At 40.5% G+C, this 20,299-nt stretch overlaps 1 protein-coding gene across 1 annotated transcript in view; it reads right to left on the reverse strand.

The window, feature by feature from the left end:
• PRKG2 (protein kinase cGMP-dependent 2) overlaps positions 1–20,299 on the reverse strand; it is an 856,172-nt gene that overhangs the window by 255,441 nt on the left and 580,432 nt on the right. Inside the window, exon 9 of the mRNA XM_085643209.1 lies at positions 6,630–6,698. Coding sequence (XP_085499335.1) covers positions 6,630–6,698 — 69 coding nt within the window. The remainder of the gene's footprint in view (positions 1–6,629; positions 6,699–20,299) is intronic.

The following is a 20,299-nucleotide window of genomic DNA, read 5'->3' on the forward strand; positions in this document are numbered from 1 at the left end:
AGCCACTCACACACCCACTTAGAGATGCACAAAACCACTCACAGACTCTCACAGCCTGTCTCCCATGCACTAACACACCCCCTCTCCCACTCACACAAACACTCACACCCACTAAGAAAACCGCTGACACACCCACTTACACACTCATAAAGCCACTCACACGCCCACTCAGAGATCCAGAGAACCACTCACCACCCTCTCACAGACACAAAGAGGCACTCACACATTCACTCACACCCCCATGTACACACCCATACAGCCACTCACACACCCACTCACAGACCCATAGAGCTACTCACAAACCCACTCACAGATACACACAGCCAGTCACACATGCACTGACACACACACCACATACTCACACACTCACTTACATACCCATTCACTTACTCACACACCCAGATTAAAGGGACATTAAAGTTAGGAAATAGCATTATAAAACGTAGAAATTGACCGAAAAACCAAAGGTAACAGGGATGTTATAAATAGGAAAAATAATTTTTAAAAAACATTGAAATTCACTACAAAACCAAAGGGCACAGGAACATTATAGTTAGGTTAAGATTTTACACGCATAAAACCATCGAAATTCAGCAGATTTGGTTGTAATTATCTCAAGTAACTATAACTCGTGCCCTAGGGTAACTATAACTCAAGCCCTTGCAATGCACTGCTAATTGCTCCACATATTAAATCACTCTTGACATCTATGACATCATTAATAATAACACTGCAACATTTGCAGTGAAATTATTGATAAGAAAACTGTGCATGGTAGGTGCTTGAGTTATAGTTACCTTAGCGCATATGGCTATAGTTACTTGAGGTAACTATAACTATAACTGTTGTAATCCTGTCATGTTTAGAGTTTTTATACATTATGGGGCCTATTACGATGTCGGTTGGATAAGCGTCCGACCGACACCATAGATGGATGGAATCAGCCCGACTATTAGTCAGCTGTTCCACACGCAGTATTAGGATGCGACCGCCATATGGCCAGTCAGAAACATCAATTTTTCTATTGCAGCTTGTATGGTGGCCGGAAAAGGGCCCCAGCACAAGCTGTAATAGAAAAATAGATGTTTTCAAACATCCCTGCACCGTGTGGCAGGCACCATCGGTGCAGGGATGTTTAGGAGGGTACCACAGGCACCCACCAGGCCCCATAGCGGAGGACCAGGGGGGAAGGAGGCCCTGCTAGGGGCCCCAAAAGTCACTTTCTGCCTGCCTTTTCGGGCAGGCAGGCAGAAAGCAACAATGTAATCCCAACTGCGCAGCCAAGGCTGGCTCCGCTGCCATTTTGGGACTACCTTTCCAACCACCGCCATGACAGGCTCTGTGAGCCCGTCAGAAGTGGAGCAGAATTCCCCCGTGGGTTTCCCTCCAACCGCTAGTATCATATTACGGCAGTCAGGCGGAAACCTATGATATCGGGCAAAAGCCTCCGATGAGCTGTCGATTGCTTTCCGCCAGACATCATAATGAGGCCCTATGCTGTTACTAAACATTTCATCTAACTATAATGTTTCTCTAACCTTTGCTTTTCACAGTGAATATATATATATATTTTTTTTTTCAACAAATTTTAGCCGCACACAGAAATCTTTCTATTCAATTGATATTTATTTTAAAACAGAGTCAGTCTGTTTTAAAATAAATATCAATTGAATAGAAGGATTTCTGTGTGCAGCTAAAGTTTGTTGGAAAATTGATTTAGGCCATTGGTCTGGCCTATAGCCTGCACCCGATGCTGAGCGCTCAGGCTTCCTGACCACATTGTATATATATGCTATGATTTTAGGTACAGTTAATATTTGTGGGCAGCTTGTTGTTGTTTTAATTTGCGATGTTTGCACAGTTTGACTTCAAGTAATTTGCACTAAGGATTTATCCTAAATGTACTGTATTGCGAATTTTGCACTCAAGTAATTTTCTTTGCCCCTGAGATGTTGTTCACATTGTGGATATCGTATATTGTGTGAACCTTTAATATTCTGGGATAATGTCAGTAAGCTAATGCTTTGTTGTCACTTTACTCAGGTGGTATAAAGCACTGTCACTTTGAAGCACACTTGCACTTTAAATTACAAAAAAATAGCAATGAAAAAATGGTTTAAAAAGCATGTGACCAATGACCAGCGTGTCATGTGATCAAGGCCCTCAGGGGCTGAAACGCGTAATGGCTGCTACATCGCTGTAAGAAGGAACAATAAACGAACTTTACCACCAATTTGCTGTGGTCTACGCTCCTTTTTCTGCTCAAAGAGACGAGGAGAGTTACGAGGAGTTTGCTGATATATATATATATATTTTTGTCATTTGGCATGGTACACACGATGAGGCTGAGGATTTTGTTAACAAAATCAACTTGAACACCATCAATCTACAATTCACAGCCAACATAGACAATTCAGTCTGCAACTTTCTAGACATCAAAGTGTACATTGAGAACGATCACATAGAAACATGTTTGTATCGTAAACCATCAGCAGGTAACAGCATTTTACATGCCAAAAGTTTCCATCCGGCCCACACCATCACTAGTCTCCCATACGGCGAATATCTCCGTATTCGCCGAGCATGCAGCGACCCCAATGAGTTGAACCGACATCAACATGAGGCTACACAGAGGTTCTTAGAGAGAGGATATAATCCCCACAAACTCAAATCAGCCAGAGACAAGGCTAACAGCACAGACAGATTATCATTACTCAGCAACACATCGCATACATCCAACACATCCTCAGCAAATCCTACAGACGATTCCCAGTGCAATCAAGTGACATGCAGGCTCATCACCACATACAGCAGACAGGCTAAACAAATCAAGTCCATTATTAACAAACAATGGCCTATTGTTTTGACAGATTCCACGCTCAAACAAGTACTCCCGATGAGGCCTACCATTACTTTCCGGAAGGCATATTCTATGCACAACGACTTAGTGAGATCTAGTCCTGAAGTAACATCCAAAGCCAGTTGGTTATCTCCCAAGTCTGGATTTTACAGGTGCAGTTCCTGCCGCGCTTGCAAATTTGGAATAAATACAAACAGCTACACCTCGGCTTTTTCGTCGGAAAGTATTCCCATCAAAGGGCACTACTCCTGTAGAACGGAGTATGCCGTCTACATGTTACAATGCACTTGCGGACTGAAATATATCGGCAGCACCAAGTTACCGGTGCATGCTCGCATTCTCCAACATTTGCGAGCAATTGTCAATTCAGACCCCGCATATCCAGTGGCCAGACACTTTAAAATGACACATGCCAACAATCTCAATTGTCTACAATATTGCGTTCTAGACTCCGTACCCATTCTAAAAAGAGGAGGTAATCGTGAAAAGCAATTGCGACAATTGGAGTCTCGCTACATCATCGAGCTTGACACCAAAAGCCCCCATGGTCTCAATATTGGGGAGGACATGCACCATTTTCTGTAAGCTATGCCTGGCCAATCCATGAGATTCGGGCACCAGTTAGTTTTTGGGCTATTCCATCCCAGCTGTTCAATCCAGGTCCCAGAGTGTCAATTACTGTTAACTACTGATGCATTCCTTTTACATGCCCATGGTGAATCCGTCACTACCATACATGCCAATAACCTCCGACGATGTGTTTGGGTATTAATCTATGACCATACAATCCTCTACTTTGACAATGTCTAATCATTTAAATAGTTGTGCACTTCCATTTGGAGTTCCAATTGATCCACACAACATACAGGGTTGTTTTTTAAGGGGGATCCCTTTTGTCAGCATCAGGTATTCTTACCTTCTATGTTAACACAGTGCCCGTTAATCCCTCTCCACTTTGGAGTCTGTGATTTTTCGGCTGTACTTAACCCAATTTTTTAACCACTAGCACTTTACACTTTATTACATTGGCACTTTAGCACTGAGCACTGGTTATTACTTTAGCATACTAACTGTGGCACTTTTGTGCACATACCTTAAAATTTGGATTTGACCACTTATATCAAAGGTTCCAAGGATGTTATCTTTGATGACCATCTTCAGTTTATCAGCATACCTACTCTCAAATACCATATGATTATTTAACCTGTGGAGTTACAAGACCTGTTTACATTTGAGTATTTGTACTCAGTAACAACAACTGCCAATTATATACAACAAATAGCATTGAATTGTTATGTATATTTCATGCATTTTTTTAAGTTTGGTAGTTTTTCAGGTTTACAGACTAACTGCCTATAAAAATAACTCCTTTTCCTGACAGATTGAATCTTTGCGTACAGCTGACAATGCTTATCATATATATGGTCCACACAGATAACGTGTCAGCAGAAACTCATTCATATTTTGTTGACAGTGTTTAAGTTCAAATTTACTACGTTGCAGAAGTATTTGTTGTGACCTTTTTAATCAATGTGACATCGTGTCGTCAATTCAATGAATTTACACGCAATAGTGTTTTTTCTATTTCCTTAGTTATGCTTTCAGATTGTTCACAGGTGCTAGTGGGTGATTTCACTTTAAATGTACTGTGATGCACGTAACGCGGTCATGTGAGCAAGGGCCGAGTGGCTCGAAACGCGTCATGGACTAGGCACGTAACTTTTTGAATAAACACCATTTTTTGAGCACTGGCGATTGAAGTTGTCCGTTCCTTTCGTTGTGCGAGACTGCACATCAGGGAAGTTTCTTTGATATATATATATATATATATATCCAAATAGCTTGCTCCTTCAACTTAAGCCTTAGACCCTGGCAGGGTAGGTCGGTGTTATGGGGAATAAATATAACAAACCACCACCTCCTTCTCTCCTGAAAAGAGGCACACCGACACCTACTGAAAGTACTTTCAAGAGCTTTATTCCACATAAAGATAAGCGCGCAGGTAATGCAATATCCCAACACGTTTCAGCTCCTCTGAGCCTTGATAACAGGAAAGTTTCTCTTTTTGAAATGACCACGTGGTTTTTAAAGACGTCGGTCATATTATCTCCTAGAGTGCGCACCTAAAAACAGAAGTGTCTGTTTATTAACAGAAAGCAGCATGATTTTATTCTAAAATCAATGTCACAATGCTGCAGTCCAAATATTCAATTAATACTGTTCAATGCCCTTTTCGTTCTTGCAAACCTGCATATCCAAGCTATTTTATCTCCAGGTAGCACAATCTACGCTTTCATCCAGCAAGTGGAAACATTCCTTTTCACTTCCCTTTCCGGCGCGCACTGAGATTTTCATTAGGGGTTGACCTGTCTTTTCTCTGTGAAAGCCGACGGGTCAAGCTCAAGTAAGTGTATCCAAACAGTTTGCTCCTTCAACTTGAACCTTATACCCTGGCAGGGCGGGTCGGAGTTATGGGGATGGAGCCACCCATAAATATAACAAACCACTACCTCCTTCTCTCCTGAAAAGAGGCACACCGACACCTAATAAAAGTAGTTTCAAGCGCTTTATTCCACATAAAGATAAGCGTGCAGGTAATGCAATATCCCAACGCGTTTCAGCTCCTCTGAGCCTTGATCATGGGACAGTCTCTCTTTTTGAAATGACCACGTGGATTTTAAAGACGTCGGTCATATTATCTCCTAGAGTGCGCACCATATATATATATATATATATATATATATACTTAGAACTAAACAAATGGCTATATACATATAATTAAGTGCATATAGCCTATAAATTCCAAATTTAAAGATATGCTCTACTCTTTGTGTAGTCACATACATCTGAGCAATCAAAGCCTGTATTGTATGAGTTGTGCAGAATAGGGTGAGCCGTTTGCCACATCCAAGAAATACCATTATCCCAGAGTGAGGTACGTATCAGTTGTGGTAAATACCTTTCCTTTCTGAGTTCTGCATGTACAATGAGTCATAAAATGAGGAATCCAGGTTTTAACTAAAACAACTTCAAATTTTGACATTTTTTCCAGCTTTTTGCCCTGAAACTATGACAAAGTTACAATGCCCAAATCTTTCAGAGGGGAATTGTGAAGATATCGTCATTATCACACAACTCAGAATTATGGACCCTGTGCCAACGTCTGTTGGCACAGGGATTGAAATTCTGTCCTGAACTTGTAATCAAGCCCATTTATGTCATGCTAGAGCCTAATTGATTCTCAGTATATTTGCATGATGTCAGATTGTTTCTAATCATAGTTCCTCATTAACCCCTTCAGCGCTGCGGGAATTCCCCCGCGGTGCTGAAGGGTTCGAGCGCGGGCGGGGCCATGACGGAACGGTTCCGTCATGAGCACAGCGCAACCGATGCTCATGACGGAACCGTTCCGTCATGGGCATGGAAGGGGTTAAAAGAAGATTGGAATGACCAACATTTGTGGTAAAAGATAATTATTGCAACTACCATACATTTGGCATATTTGAAAGGGTGTGGTATTACTTCATTACTATTGTGGTGTTATCAGAGCTAACTTAACCCCATGAATATTTAAAAACATGCAGAAACTATTTTTCTATATGCCATTCCCTAGTAAACTAAATCCAAGTGTTATAAAAATGATTCCTCATTCATACTGTTAACGTACATCTTCTTAGAAACTCTAAATGAGTGCCATAGTGGATAGTATGATGCAATATTTGAAAGCAAATCTCAGCAAAGATGAGATACCATTGTCATTGATACTCACTCTCGGTCCATCACAAGGCACTGCACATCATCTTCATCTGCGATGATGTTTGCTGACCTTACGTCATCACTGTTGAATGAGAATACAAGAATACTTTGAGTTGATTCTTAGATTTATGCATACAATTACTTTAAAATGCTTATTGATTTGTGAAGGCTATGAAAATAATAACATGTTTATTACATAGGGCTTCATAGCAAAGAATATTTGAGGGTGGCAGTAGCAGTATCACCCTCCTAGGACTATCCCACATGGGCACAACGGATGAGTGGCAGACAACACTGGGCACCTGAAGACTAAATCAAATAATCCTTCTTGGGAAGTGCACCTAGGAACACCATCCCATCAGACATTAGATCCATTGATATACCAAAAGGAGTTGCAAATCCTATTATTTCCACATCACTTTCAACTGTAAAAGACGTTTGTGTTATTGCTGTCATCTTAGGAAATGGACACTGTTTTTGAAATGTTCTGTGCCCACTGCATGCCTCTAGCCCTGTATACTCAACTCACTTTATACAACTGTTTCTGTATACTTATATCTCATATTTTACGGTACTATATTTTTATAAATTATACCATTTTACTTTTTACTGTGTTATTATATATTATATTACATATTTTATATTTTTATTGATTTATGAAACTATTCCTATGGAAATTTCTCTTTTACAAATTGGGTCTATCCTATGCTAAATAAATGAATAACAATAACAAAAATGTAGCAACTAGATAGCATTGTATACTAATCATTATATTAAACTGCAACCCCCACCACCTCCAACTTGAAAGTAATGTTTTTATCGTTAGCCATACCTCACTCTTAAATAAAAAAAGATTAGTGTGGCTAGTAACTAGCCACTGTATTCTAGTTACTGTGATGACCAATCAATGGTGTCACTCCTCCCTGTGACTAATATTATAACCCCATAGAAGTATGGTGTTGTTCTTTTTAATGTAAGCGCAATTAAACTGTCCAGTATCAGTTTCATTTTCAGAGGGGTGGCAGGGCAGAGGGATGCCTATGAGGGCTACTTCATCCTGTCACAATTCCTGTTAACTTGAACCCCAGCCTGGTTGAAATCAGCAAGGACATTTTAGTACAGTTCAGGTAATCCATCCAATATATGTTTTATTGTTGTGTTGAAGACTCAGAGTCTAACAATGAAAAAGCAACATATCATCAATAGGTGTATGCAACGTTTGTGTAATTCCGTGAAATTCTGCAAAAGTGATATCAAATTATGCAAAGTCACGTGAAATGAAAAATCGGCATTTAGTGATATATTTTAGCCCAAAAATGCAAAATAGATGTGAGGACGCATTTCGCTCTAAAAAAATAGCTTATAAAATAAAAGACGCGCAAACAACAGAAACTTGTGTTCTGGTCGTTCATACTCCACGGCTTAAATTTTGCTGTGAATGCACCATAAGTAGATTTGGCAAAATGGTATAATATCAGGAACTTCGCATAACAAGCATACCTCAAAATTCCCAAAATGATGCAAGATTATGCCAATGTAATGCAAATTTTGCATGGGCCTACTCGGCACCTTCCAAACTAAATATGTTAATTCCTGTGCACTCAACTAGGGTATCTAAATGTCTGGGCTTTTCCTGGAAAAAAAAACTATGAACATTTCTTCCACAGAAGGAAAAGAAACAAAGGGATAAAGGACAAGCAGCAGTGGTGATGGTTGATTTCCCCCAATAAAATGTCTCTGCTTTGCCTGAAGATTAAATCTTGGAATTTCCCACTATCAATGAGGAACGGGATCAGTGCTACTACCCTCATTAAGGGACTTTTGGGTAGTGCTCTCAGATTTACATCATGTCTGCATTTTCGTGTCCTTTTTCTAAAGTGCAAAGAATATGTGCTAATAAATAGCTAAATAATGGTAAACGAAATGCCTTTTTCTTTCGTTAACTCTTTGTCTAGTATTTAAGCCTGGGATCACTGCTTAGAATGAGTTAAGTGTTATAGGTATTGTGGTGAGTGAGTCACAGTCAGCTCAAAAACAAGCCCTGTCTCCTCACTAAAAAATTACTTTTAGTCCAGTTAAACTGGTGTAATATGTGGGCAATTGCAGCAGAAGCTTTGTAAGTGGGTTTCTACTCAGGAATAGGTACCGTTTGACATATCCTTAATCCAACAAAATCGGGTTATGGGAAAGCTCTGAATATCACATTTCAAAATGGTGGAATGTAACTATATAATAAGGCATATTAGAATGTTTTAACTAGAGTATTAGTTACACAAATGAGACTTTTTAAATATGCTGGTACACTTAAATAGTCACTGTACCTTTGGTTATTAATTTATTTTTCTTTCCTCACAGGATATGGCTACCCTTGAACAGCAGCGTCCTATTTGTAAAGAGAGATTGGGTGATTGACAGAAGATTGCGATGTAGGTTAAAAAAGGAGCTGAGGGCATCAACACTGCCAGTTGCAACAGTGAAAGTGATGTCGTCATAACTTCTGGAACCAGAGTTCATGTTTCATGTCGGAAGAGGTTTACTGATAAGAAAGATATTGAAGTTAAGAATTGAGAGGCAAGTGAAGCATCTATTGCAAAGAGAAATACTCGAATAGCTGCTGGGGCATTCTGCAGTATGACTGACTGTTTGTTTTGCAGAACTCATATGAACTTTTTGTGCAAGCACAAACCAAAAACAGAACATGTGTATGTACGGACATTGAATTCTAGGAAACTATAAAAAGGTGCAGTGAAAGTCGGGGTGAAGAATGGCTGTTTTTAGTAAGAGGCGGTATTGAATTTTCTGTTTCGGATCTTCATGCTGCAGATTGTGTTTACCACCAATCATGCGGTATAAACGTTCAAAGCAGAAGAAACAGCCCCAAAGAACATTCAACTGTTGAACAGCAATCGAAGAAGTTGAAAATAGGATCTCCAAGTAATGAAGAACATGAAGCTTTTCTGAAGACGTGTAGTTACCTAGACCAGAATGATAAATAACCAATGCACATTGCAGACCTAATATCCAAAATTGAGGAATATCCACAAGGAAGTGACATCCAAGCATACGATTATAAGCACATGAAAAGGAAGCCTGTAGATTATTATGGAGATGGTATTATTATATCTGGGGAAAGTGGAAAAGCTTATGTGGTACCTCTTCGGGAAGTAGCTAATAACATTCTTTGAAGTTATCATTTCAAGCCAAAGGATTATGACATTGAACTATAGAAGCTACACATGATGTTAAGTCAGCTCACTCTGCAAGAAAAGACGTATATCCAGCTACAAATGACCTCAATGATGAAAGTCCTTTAGATTACCTTCTCAGTAATTTGAGATTGATGTGTTCCAAGATATTTGAAAGAAAAGATGTCTCAACTAAAGTGTGTGTAATACGGTAGAGCATTATGCAAGCTATCCCCCTAAGAGCCTTAATATATCCGCTCCAGATTGGACTTGTGTTCAACTGCACCATAGCTTCAGATCAAGGTACCTTATTGACGTTCTTCATAGGCTAGGATTCTGTTCTTCCTACAATGAAGTTGCAAAATGTGAACAAAATGCTGCACTTGCCAGTGGTTCAAGTCCCTTATTAGATATGGATGATAGTTCTACAATTGTTAGTAGCCAATAAGGTTGACCACATCCTTACTGTAGATGTTGATATTGAGATATATCCAGCATTGATGTTTCAAAGAATAATGACTGTCACTGCTTCTATTGACATGAATCCTGCAGATATCATGCATTACATGCTGTGTGCTTTCCCTCCTGCATTATTTGAATCTCGCAGTGTGTTATGAAAGGCTGATAAGTCTCAATTAGCACATGCAATACTAAAGACGTCTGATGAGTTACACACTGAGGATGTTGAAATACAATCTACTGATCAGTATGTCATGGATGGCAGCTCACGATTGCAACGTATTCCGTTGCGCAAACAGGACAGATATGCGAATATTTCGAACTCCTATGCTACTTTCACGCTTCAACACTATGGGAAAGCTAATATTGTGTAAGATAATTACGATGATTCTCCATCCATCAAGGACATGACCCACAGAAGGCAACCGAACTCTCAGATGAGCACAGCTGTCAAATTTACAAAAGATATTAAGATTGTTGGCGGGAAAGATAAGTTCTTGTCAAATTCCCAAAACAAACAGCTAATCATTTTACTCATAGCTGAGCAGTTAAGGAAACATGGATGTACTGAATATTCATCCACTACCATTTTAGAGGAAGATACAGATTTGCTAATTCTTCTACTGTATCATGCCAAGAACTAAGGTTTCAAATTGTATTATCTTAGTGACATAAAACAAGTATCATCTATGAATCCTGTATATGATATTCTTGGTATTCAGGCCTTGCTCGACAGTGACATTAGCAAGTACCTTCTATTTCTACACGCGTATACAGGTTGCAACACAACTCCCAGAATTTCTTCTATTGGAAAGGCCAAAGCATTCAGTCATCTACTAATGGAAAAGTAGCTTCAAGTAGTTGCAAACATTTTCTGTTCAGAAGATTCCCAAAACATTGACATTGAAAATGCTGGGGAAAAGCCCTGTTGATATTGGCAGAGACCAGGCTGCCACAAAGCCCACTTGGGTTAGATTGTATGGACTTCCAGTCCCAGTATGCACCAGGATTTTACTCACCTGAGTTTGATTGTTGGTATGGAAATAAAGAAAGGGAGATCGCTGGAAACACCATTTTGATGGCAGTCATTTGTAAGCAGTGAAACCTATGAGGAAGAGTGTTAACTCGAAACGCGTCAGGTAACTGCTGGCGCCTGCTGTGCTGGTCTCTTCCTGAATCTCAAAGACGCCAACCTGTGAGTGCACCCTGCCTTGTGGGTTCTTGTGGATTTGAAAATATGACGGCCGACCCGGCCGTGGGGAGCACCGCCGCGTATCAAGGCGGTTCTGCTGCTGGTTTGTTAAATCAGCGATGCGGAACAAACTGGCGAAAAGAAAATTGTGGGAGATGCTTTAAAAGCACACCAGTGATTGAACTTTATTTGTACATTTGGCTGCCACAAAGCCCACTTGGGTTAGATTGTATGGACTTCCAGTCCCAGTATGCACCAGGATTTTACTCACCTGAGTTTGATTGTTGGTATGGAAATAAAGAAAGGGAGATCGCTGGAAACACCATTTTGATGGCAGTCATTTGTAAGCAGTGAAACCTATGAGGAAGAGTGTTAACTCGAAACGCGTCAGGTAACTGCTGGCGCCTGCTGTGCTGGTCTCTTCCTGAATCTCAAAGACGCCAACCTGTGAGTGCACCCTGCCTTGTGGGTTCTTGTGGATTTGAAAATATGACGGCCGACCCGGCCGTGGGGAGCACCGCCGCGTATCAAGGTGGCTCTGCTGCTGGTTTGTTAAATCAGCGATGCGGAACAAACTGGCGAAAAGAAAATTGTGGGAGATGCTTTAAAAGCACACCAGTGATTGAACTTTATTTGTACAGTTGGCTGCCACAAAGCCCACTTGGGTTAGATTGTATGGACTTCCAGTCCCAGTATGCACCAGGATTTTACTCACCTGAGTTTGATTGTTGGTATGGAAATAAAGAAAGGGAGATCGCTGGAAACACCATTTTGATGGCAGTCATTTGTAAGCAGTGAAACCTATGAGGAAGAGTGTAAACTCGAAACGAGTCAGGTAACTGCTGGCGCCTGCTGTGCTGGTCTCTTCCTGAATCTCAAAGACGCCAACCTGTGAGTGCACCCTGCCTTGTGGGTTCTTGTGGATTTGAAAATATGACGGCCGACCCGGCCGTGGGGAGCACCGCCGCGTATCAAGGCGGTTCTGCTGCTGGTTTGTTAAATCAGCGATGCGGAACAAACTGGCGAAAAGAAAATTGTGGGAGATGCTTTAAAAGCACACCAGTGATTGAACTTTATTTGTACATTTGGCTGCCACAAAGCCCACTTGGGTTAGATTGTATGGACTTCCAGTCCCAGTATGCACCAGGATTTTACTCACCTGAGTTTGATTGTTGGTATGGAAATAAAGAAAGGGAGATCGCTGGAAACACCATTTTGATGGCAGTCATTTGTAAGCAGTGAAACCTATGAGGAAGAGTGTAAACTCGAAACGCGTCAGGTAACTGCTGGCGCCTGCTGTGCTGGTCTCTTCCTGAATCTCAAAGACGCCAACCGGTCAGTGCACCCGGCCTTGTGGGTTCTTGTGGATTTGAAAAAAAAAAAATATATATATATGTGATCAAGCCACTTCGGTGGCGAAACGCGTCATGACAGAAGGGAGACTCTTATACTTTTACTAATAAAAAGTATTTACCGACGAAGAGGAGTTTGTGCATTCTTTTCCGTGGAGAAAACTGATGAATGCTTCGTGCCTATATATATATATATATATATATATTCACTGAAAAAACCATAGGTTTCACACATGTTATAGTTAGCTGGACATTTTACCGCAATCCTCTGCTGATGCTAATACTGTATTTAGACACTTATTTGCCCACGTCTTCTTCCATTAAATTTTAGCTATACATATATTACAAATATTTTTTTTTCATAAAGACACATATGTCATCAGCAGAGGATTGCGGTCGCGTGAGTTATAGTTGCCTGCACTAACTATAACGGGGGAATTTCATTGGTTTTTTATCAGTAAAATGTCCAGTTAACTATAACATGTGTGAAACCTATGGTTTTTTCAGTGAATTTGCAAGGTTTTTTAAATGCTAATTCCTAACTATAACGTGTGTGAAACCTATGGTTTTTTCAGTGAATTTGTACGTTTTTTTAAATGCTAAGTTACTTTACGCCATTCGTGGCGTGCGCGCCCACTTAACGCAGTTCGTTCCGTGCGCGCACGGTGCTACGCAGTTAGTGCCGTGGATGGGCCATGTACGCACGATGCGCTTTGCGCACCGTGCGCACATGGAGGACATATTATGCGCTTCGTTGGGAAAGGTAATCTTTTAAATTCTTCAACATAATAAATATGCCGTGCACAAATGGTGCACTTCGGGCACCATTTGCACGCGGGGTGGGGAGAGTGTGGTTAATTTTTTTTTTGATTTTTTTTACCGTACGCGTACGGTAAGCGTAATCGGCGATTTTTCATAAAAAAATAAAAAGGAATTTTTGACCTTGGGGTAACTTTGGGGACCCATTAATCATGGCTAGGTGGTTAAACAGTCCCATTACATGTTTTTTGACTTTATTATTCTTCCTCCCTTAAGAGTGGGAGAGAGAAAATGGCGGCCGTCGCTTCCTGGTTTCGAACGATTCGAATGTTTACTAAGATCTAACAACCAATCAGAATCGCGCTCGCGCACGTCACCGTACGCGTACGGTAAGCTTACCGTAAGCGCACCGTAAGCTGGCTCAGATATATATATTGATTTAAATGCTATGTTCTCAGGAACTACTGAACAGATTTACACCAGACCTACAAAAGGCACTTCCTTGACCTGAGGACTACCTCTCTGCCAAATTTCAAGTAACTCTGTTCAGCCGTTCGGGCTGTAGCTGTGTCTAAAGGTCCTATGGAAAAATGCATGGGAAAAACGCGTTTTGGGACCCCCTTTTTATCTCAGCCCCCGCTTGACGAATCCCCCCGAGACTTTCAGGGTAGGAGCGGAGCGTAGCGCCCCACCTATTTTGAAAATTTCGTGAGGATTCGTCGACCGGCGCCAAAGTTATTCCAAATAGAATGTTGCGAATTTCCTATGGAAACAGGGTCCTAACTATAACTACCTACTGGCGACCGCCAGTAGGTAATATATATATATATATATATATATATTATTAATTTTAATTTATTTTATAATGGTAAAATTATATTAAAATAAATATATATATCTATATAGACAAAAAATATATAATTTTAACATTATAAAATAAATTAAAATTAATAGTTTATTAATTGTTTTAAAGTAAATATATGTATATACAAGACCAATGGGTAACGCATTTTCAATCCCAATACGCTGGTGGCTTAGATGATAGGGAGATGTCCTGACGGAATTCCAGCTGACATATTACTTTCCAATAAAGACAAATGGAACCGATATATCCTGACTTTAATGAACGAAATTGCTAAAGGTCTGTCGGTACCAGAGTCATGGAAAGGAGCTGAGATAATCCCAATATATAAAAAGGGTGATAAGTCATTACCTGGGAACTATAGACTGATAAGTTTAATTGATTCATCCCAGAAGATCATGGGACGCCTGGTGTTAAATAAAATCCAGGATTGGATTAGTGAACAAGATATTTTATCATCCTTTCAGGCTGGTTTCTGGGCATGCAGATGTACTATTGATCAAACCTTTCGTTTTACACTACTTTATTGGAAAACGGTGGTCTTGGAAAAAGGCAGCTTGTATGCTGCCTTTGTAGACCTGAAATCAGCCTTTGATCTCGTTTTCCGCAATAGATTGTGGAGAGTATTGCAAGACCTGAAGATGCCCCATACTCTATTATCCCTCATAGCTAGACTCCACCAGGACATTTATGCAAAAATTAGGTGGGGAAGCCAGGGCCCCCCATTTAGAGTGGAAAGAGGGATGAGACACGGCTGTGTGATGGCCCCTACTTTGTTTTCCATCTTTATTAATGAGGTTGTTAAATTCCTGGAAGACACTCCAACGGATGCTCCTAAATTGGCGGGTGTAAGAATTCAGATTCTTATGTTTGCCGATGACACGCTGCTAATTGCAAAAACACCGAGAGGCTTACAGCGAGTCCTATCTCTTTTTGAGGAATTTTGCTAACTGCAGGGATTAGACATAAATGTCTCTAAAACAAAATACATGACATGTAATCCTCATAGATCCTTTAGAGGAACGATGCTGCTGAATAAACGTCCGCTGGAGCAGGTAAAAGAATATACATACCTTGGGGTCGTCATACAGAGTGGTACCCTTATAACCGAGTTCAATACATCTTTCACAAAACCGGTTAGCCCAGTCTTGACTATTTACAACATGAAAGTTGTCAGTGCAGTCCTTTATGGGGCAGAGTTATGGGGATATAAAAACCTCTCTAAATTGACTGTAGCCGAAAATTATTTCTTAAGAAAAATTACTAATCTTCTGCAAAGTACACCAGCGTTGCCATTACTTAGTGACTTAGGTAGGAAGGCATTGGCTGACAGTGCCAGACTACGTCCTCTATTGTACTGGCGAATACTTTGGTCAACTCCAGATTTGTCTTCATATGCTGAGGGTTTTAAAGACCTAATAAGAGCTGACCAATTTAAGAAAATCAAATGGTTACATTACGTCAGATCGATGTTAGGAAACATTGGCATGGTCGCACTTTGGGAGAATCCAGAAAATATGCGGTTTCCATCGAAAGTGCAACTGAAGGAAAGATACTGGGGATGGGTGGAAGCCAACACTTTCAGGAAAAGTGACCCATCGACTTTGACAGGCCAATTTCTGATGGCTAAACCATCACAAAGGCTAGAAGTTTACTGGGACACTATTACAAAGCCTCTTGATAGAAAGCTGTTGTTCCAACTGAGAGTGGGTACATTGCCCGTTAAGTCCTTCACAGCAAGTTGGGGGACAGTAGTTGACACGTCCTGTCCCTCTTGCCATGTACCCACAGAGTCTTTGGCCCATTTCCGATTTGTGAGTCCTGCTTACATAATTCCACGGCGCATTTGGCTGGCTCCTATTTGCCATGCCCTGGGCACTCGAAAATGTGAGGTTGCACTTAGATTAATTTGCACCGAAACATGGTTAACGCTTCTTATAGCTACAGCCACATTTTTAGGATGGGCATGGATAATTAGATCAAAGGTGATTGCGGCATTATAATTCATGAATATTGCATTGTTTATTTTCCCTTTTCGTCTTTTTCACATTGGTATATATTTAAGAGGAGAAGTAACTGCGGCTCTGTAATGAATGAAAATGGTTTGTCACATTTTCTATTATTTGTACATTGGTATTTAGTCTCGAGAGGAGTCTATGAATTTTATTATTGCTGTGTTTATTCTTTTTATGGTCTTTATATTTGAGGGAAAACTTCCCGCTTTTTAACAACTTTATATACTTGGTCATTTATTGTGCAATGGATCCTGCTTTCATGACTTATTGTCGAATAAAGCATTTTATGACTGATATTAATTATTATGTATGCGTGTTTAACTTTTTTATTTAAATGTTCATTTGTTATATTTGTTGAAATGTATTTTAAATCTACTTTATTTAAAAAAAATATATTATTTAGTATATTTAATATTTATTATTTGATTTTATATATATATACAAATAGATATTTTGTACAACTATATTTTCAGCATCAATATTATTATTTTCGATATTTTTGTACTTACCTGTTTAAGTATAGGGAGTCGATATTTTTGCATTCTATATTATTTCATCGATATTTTTTACATCTATATTTTTTACATCGATATTCTGTGAGTGGCCACTTTTCAAGATGACAGTTTTGTGTTTGAGGAAAATGTTGAACAGCATGACTTGCAGTCCTCCATGCATGAGCAAAGAAAGGAATGAAACATAAGAATTGTCAAATTAAGGTTGAGACTGTGGCATGTTGAGGGCACACATTTTTCAGGGATGGCATGCAACCAAAAGACTGCCATGTGAAAGTAATTTTTGAAGCTCCAATACCGGTTACCAAAGAGCTATTAATGTTGTTCCTGGGGCTGACTGAGTTTTCCACGAAATGTATTGAGTACTACACCTCCAAAGTAGAATAATTGAGAGGACTCCTGAAAAAAACAAGGCATTTATTTGGGGAAATGAGTAGAAAGATGCATTTGTCCTACTTATTAAAGCTATTGTGGGAGCATCATGTTTGAAACCCTATGTAGTTGAGAATCAAAGTTTAGTTTCCGTGGATATCAGCAACGATGGTCTGGGAGCTGCGCTATCTTACATGATGGTGAACACGAATGGATTGTTGCATGTAGTTCGAGAACTTTATGGATGTCAGAATACATTAACTCTGATATAGAAAATAAATTGTTGGCCTTGCTTGTGAGCTGTTGCACATTTTGGATGTTTCTATGGGGGGCACATTTCAAGTTGGAGACTGATCACAAGCTTTTAGCTAGTATGCTTACCCCCTGCTGTAGAAAGAGTCATGACTGCTAGGTTGACTGCCGAACTACAGGACTATTGGTTTATTGCTGACTATGTGCCTGGTAGAAGGAATCAACAAGGAGACAGCATGTCCCAATTACCAATACCGCCTATGGGTGACAGTGAGTGTGATCATGATAAAGAAGTTGTTTTCATTATCACAGATGTTTTGCTATCCATGGAGTATGTGTGTACTGAAGACAAATGGATTGTGGCTTAGAGGAGTGACCCAGGGGCATATGTATCAAACGATTTTGTATTCGCAAACGCTGCGATTTGCAAAAAAACAAATACAAAATCCAAAATCGCAAAACACGATGTATGAGCCATTTTCGCATCACATTATTAAGGAATCGCTAATTTTGCGATTCCTTAATTTTGCGTAAGCATTCAAGGAATCGCAAATTGCGATTCCTTAAATGCTATGTAACAAGCACCCTAGTTGTGCGATTTCTCCTTAAGAAATCGCAGATTACCACCAACTTCAAGTTGGTGGTAATTTGCGATTTCTTTGAAAAATGCACTTTTTGGCATTTTTCAAAGTGCCATGTGGCGCACATACATGCCCTTAGGGCATGTATGTGCGCCATATGCGCACTCATGCTCATTTCAGGGGTGCATCAGAGTGTCCTTATGACACCCTTGCACCCTTGAAATTAATCATAATTTGCGATTCTCTATTTGCGAATCGCAAATTGAGAATGACTTCACATTCATTCCTATGGGCCTGCTGGCCCATAGGAATGAATGGGAATGTATTCCTTAATTGCGATTTCGCAATTTGCTAATCGCAATTAAGGAATAACAAGAAATCGCAAAAGTTTTGCGATTCTCAAATAGCTATTCTCAAAAGATCGCTATTTGAGAATCGCAATAACGGATTTTAATACATATGCCCCCCAGTGATGTGCAAAGTCAGGGGCATCCACTAACTGAACGGCCGGCGGAGCTTAAGTTGCAAGGGGAGGTGGGTTCTCTTTCCAAAATTCAAGATGAGCTTGCATGGGAAAGTGATGTATTGATGCGGGGAGAAAATCATTCCACCACAAGCTATAAGCAGGAAATTGGTAGCCCAAGGTCATGAGGAGTACATTGGAATGTCGGACACTAAAAGGCGTATTTGGGAATACTGTGGATGACTCAGGTTAGATGAAATGGTAGACAGTGCTGTGACAGCCTGTGAGTTGAGTGCCAAATGTGATAAAGTTACCAGAGGATGTGTTTCATCACCTGTTCCAGATCCTCTACCGGAAGCACCTTGAGGGAAGTTAGGCATCAATATTGTGGGACCATTCAGTCCTCCTTCAAGGAAGGAAAAACATGCTTTGTTCCTGGCAAATACATTTCCAAATGGCCTGAAGTAAAGATTATGGAAATGTTACTACTGAGATTGTGATAAATTGTTTGGAGAGTGTATTTTGTAGGCAAGATCTTTCGAGTTAGCTCATTCTCGGACAATGGTTGCAGTTTTGCAGTTCACTATTTGCAACTTTCTTTTTTTTTTATTCTCTTTTTATTAAACAGTTGTGATGGTAAAATAAACTATCACGGGCACACATACTTGCAAAGAGACACAGATATGACAATTGCATAGCTATACATACTACATCACGATACATTATGTCGTTAAATAGTAAGAACAGCGATATCCAGAAATTTGTGCGTAATTCGACAGTAGGGGAAATACAAAGTCCACCTCTGGAAACATTCCACTTTGCCCATTTATGGTTCCATTTCACCAGGCAACCACGGTGCGTGAACATATCTTTCTCGGCAAGCATAGCCCTGTCCATATCCCTGGCCCATTTTGAATAGGTCGGTGAGACATCAGTACCCCACCCCTGAGCAATATTTCTTTTCGCCAGAGCAAATCCCAATGATGCCCACGTACGTTCGGTTTGGGTCAGGTCCGTGGCCTCCTCGATATCTAATAAACAAAGCTGGGGAGATAACGTGATCGCTTTCCCACCCACCCTCACCAGCTCGGCGACTATTTTTTCTCAGTAGGGCTGTAACCGCGAGCACTCCCATATGATGTGAAAGAAGGTGCCCTCTGAAGCGCACCCCCTGAGACAGCCAGCATCTGTCCGACGGCCCATCTTAACCAGTATGTGCGTGGATAAGTAGGATCTATGTAAGACCTTGAGCTGGACCAGGCGCAGGCGGAAGGCCACCACCCGGGGAGAGGAGAGGGCTTCCTGCAAGTCATCATCCTCTAAATAACCTACATCCGTTTTCCACTGTTGGCGAAGTCGGACTAAGGGGTCAGGATGGTTATTGATAAGTTTATGATAAGTAAGCGAGATCGCCTTACTTGTCAGAGGGTCAGTCAAACGTCTGTCCTCCAACGGGGAAGCCTCAGGCAAGGACTCCTCCTTAGAGATCACAGAGGTGAGGGCGTGCCTATTTTGTAGGTAACGGTAAGTCTCTGGCTCGGCGAGTTGATATTCTTTTTGAAGAGTTGCAAATGAGACCGTGCCGCTGCATTTCCATAGGTCCCCCACCAAGGAAAGTCCAATAAGGTCCCATTTATCGAACCCTGGAGACCTACTCAGTGTGTCCAATCGTTCGGATT

Source organism: Triturus cristatus, chromosome 2_2 (assembly GCF_964204655.1).
Source record: "Triturus cristatus chromosome 2_2, aTriCri1.1, whole genome shotgun sequence".
In the NCBI taxonomy this organism is placed as follows: Eukaryota; Metazoa; Chordata; class Amphibia; order Caudata; family Salamandridae; genus Triturus; species Triturus cristatus.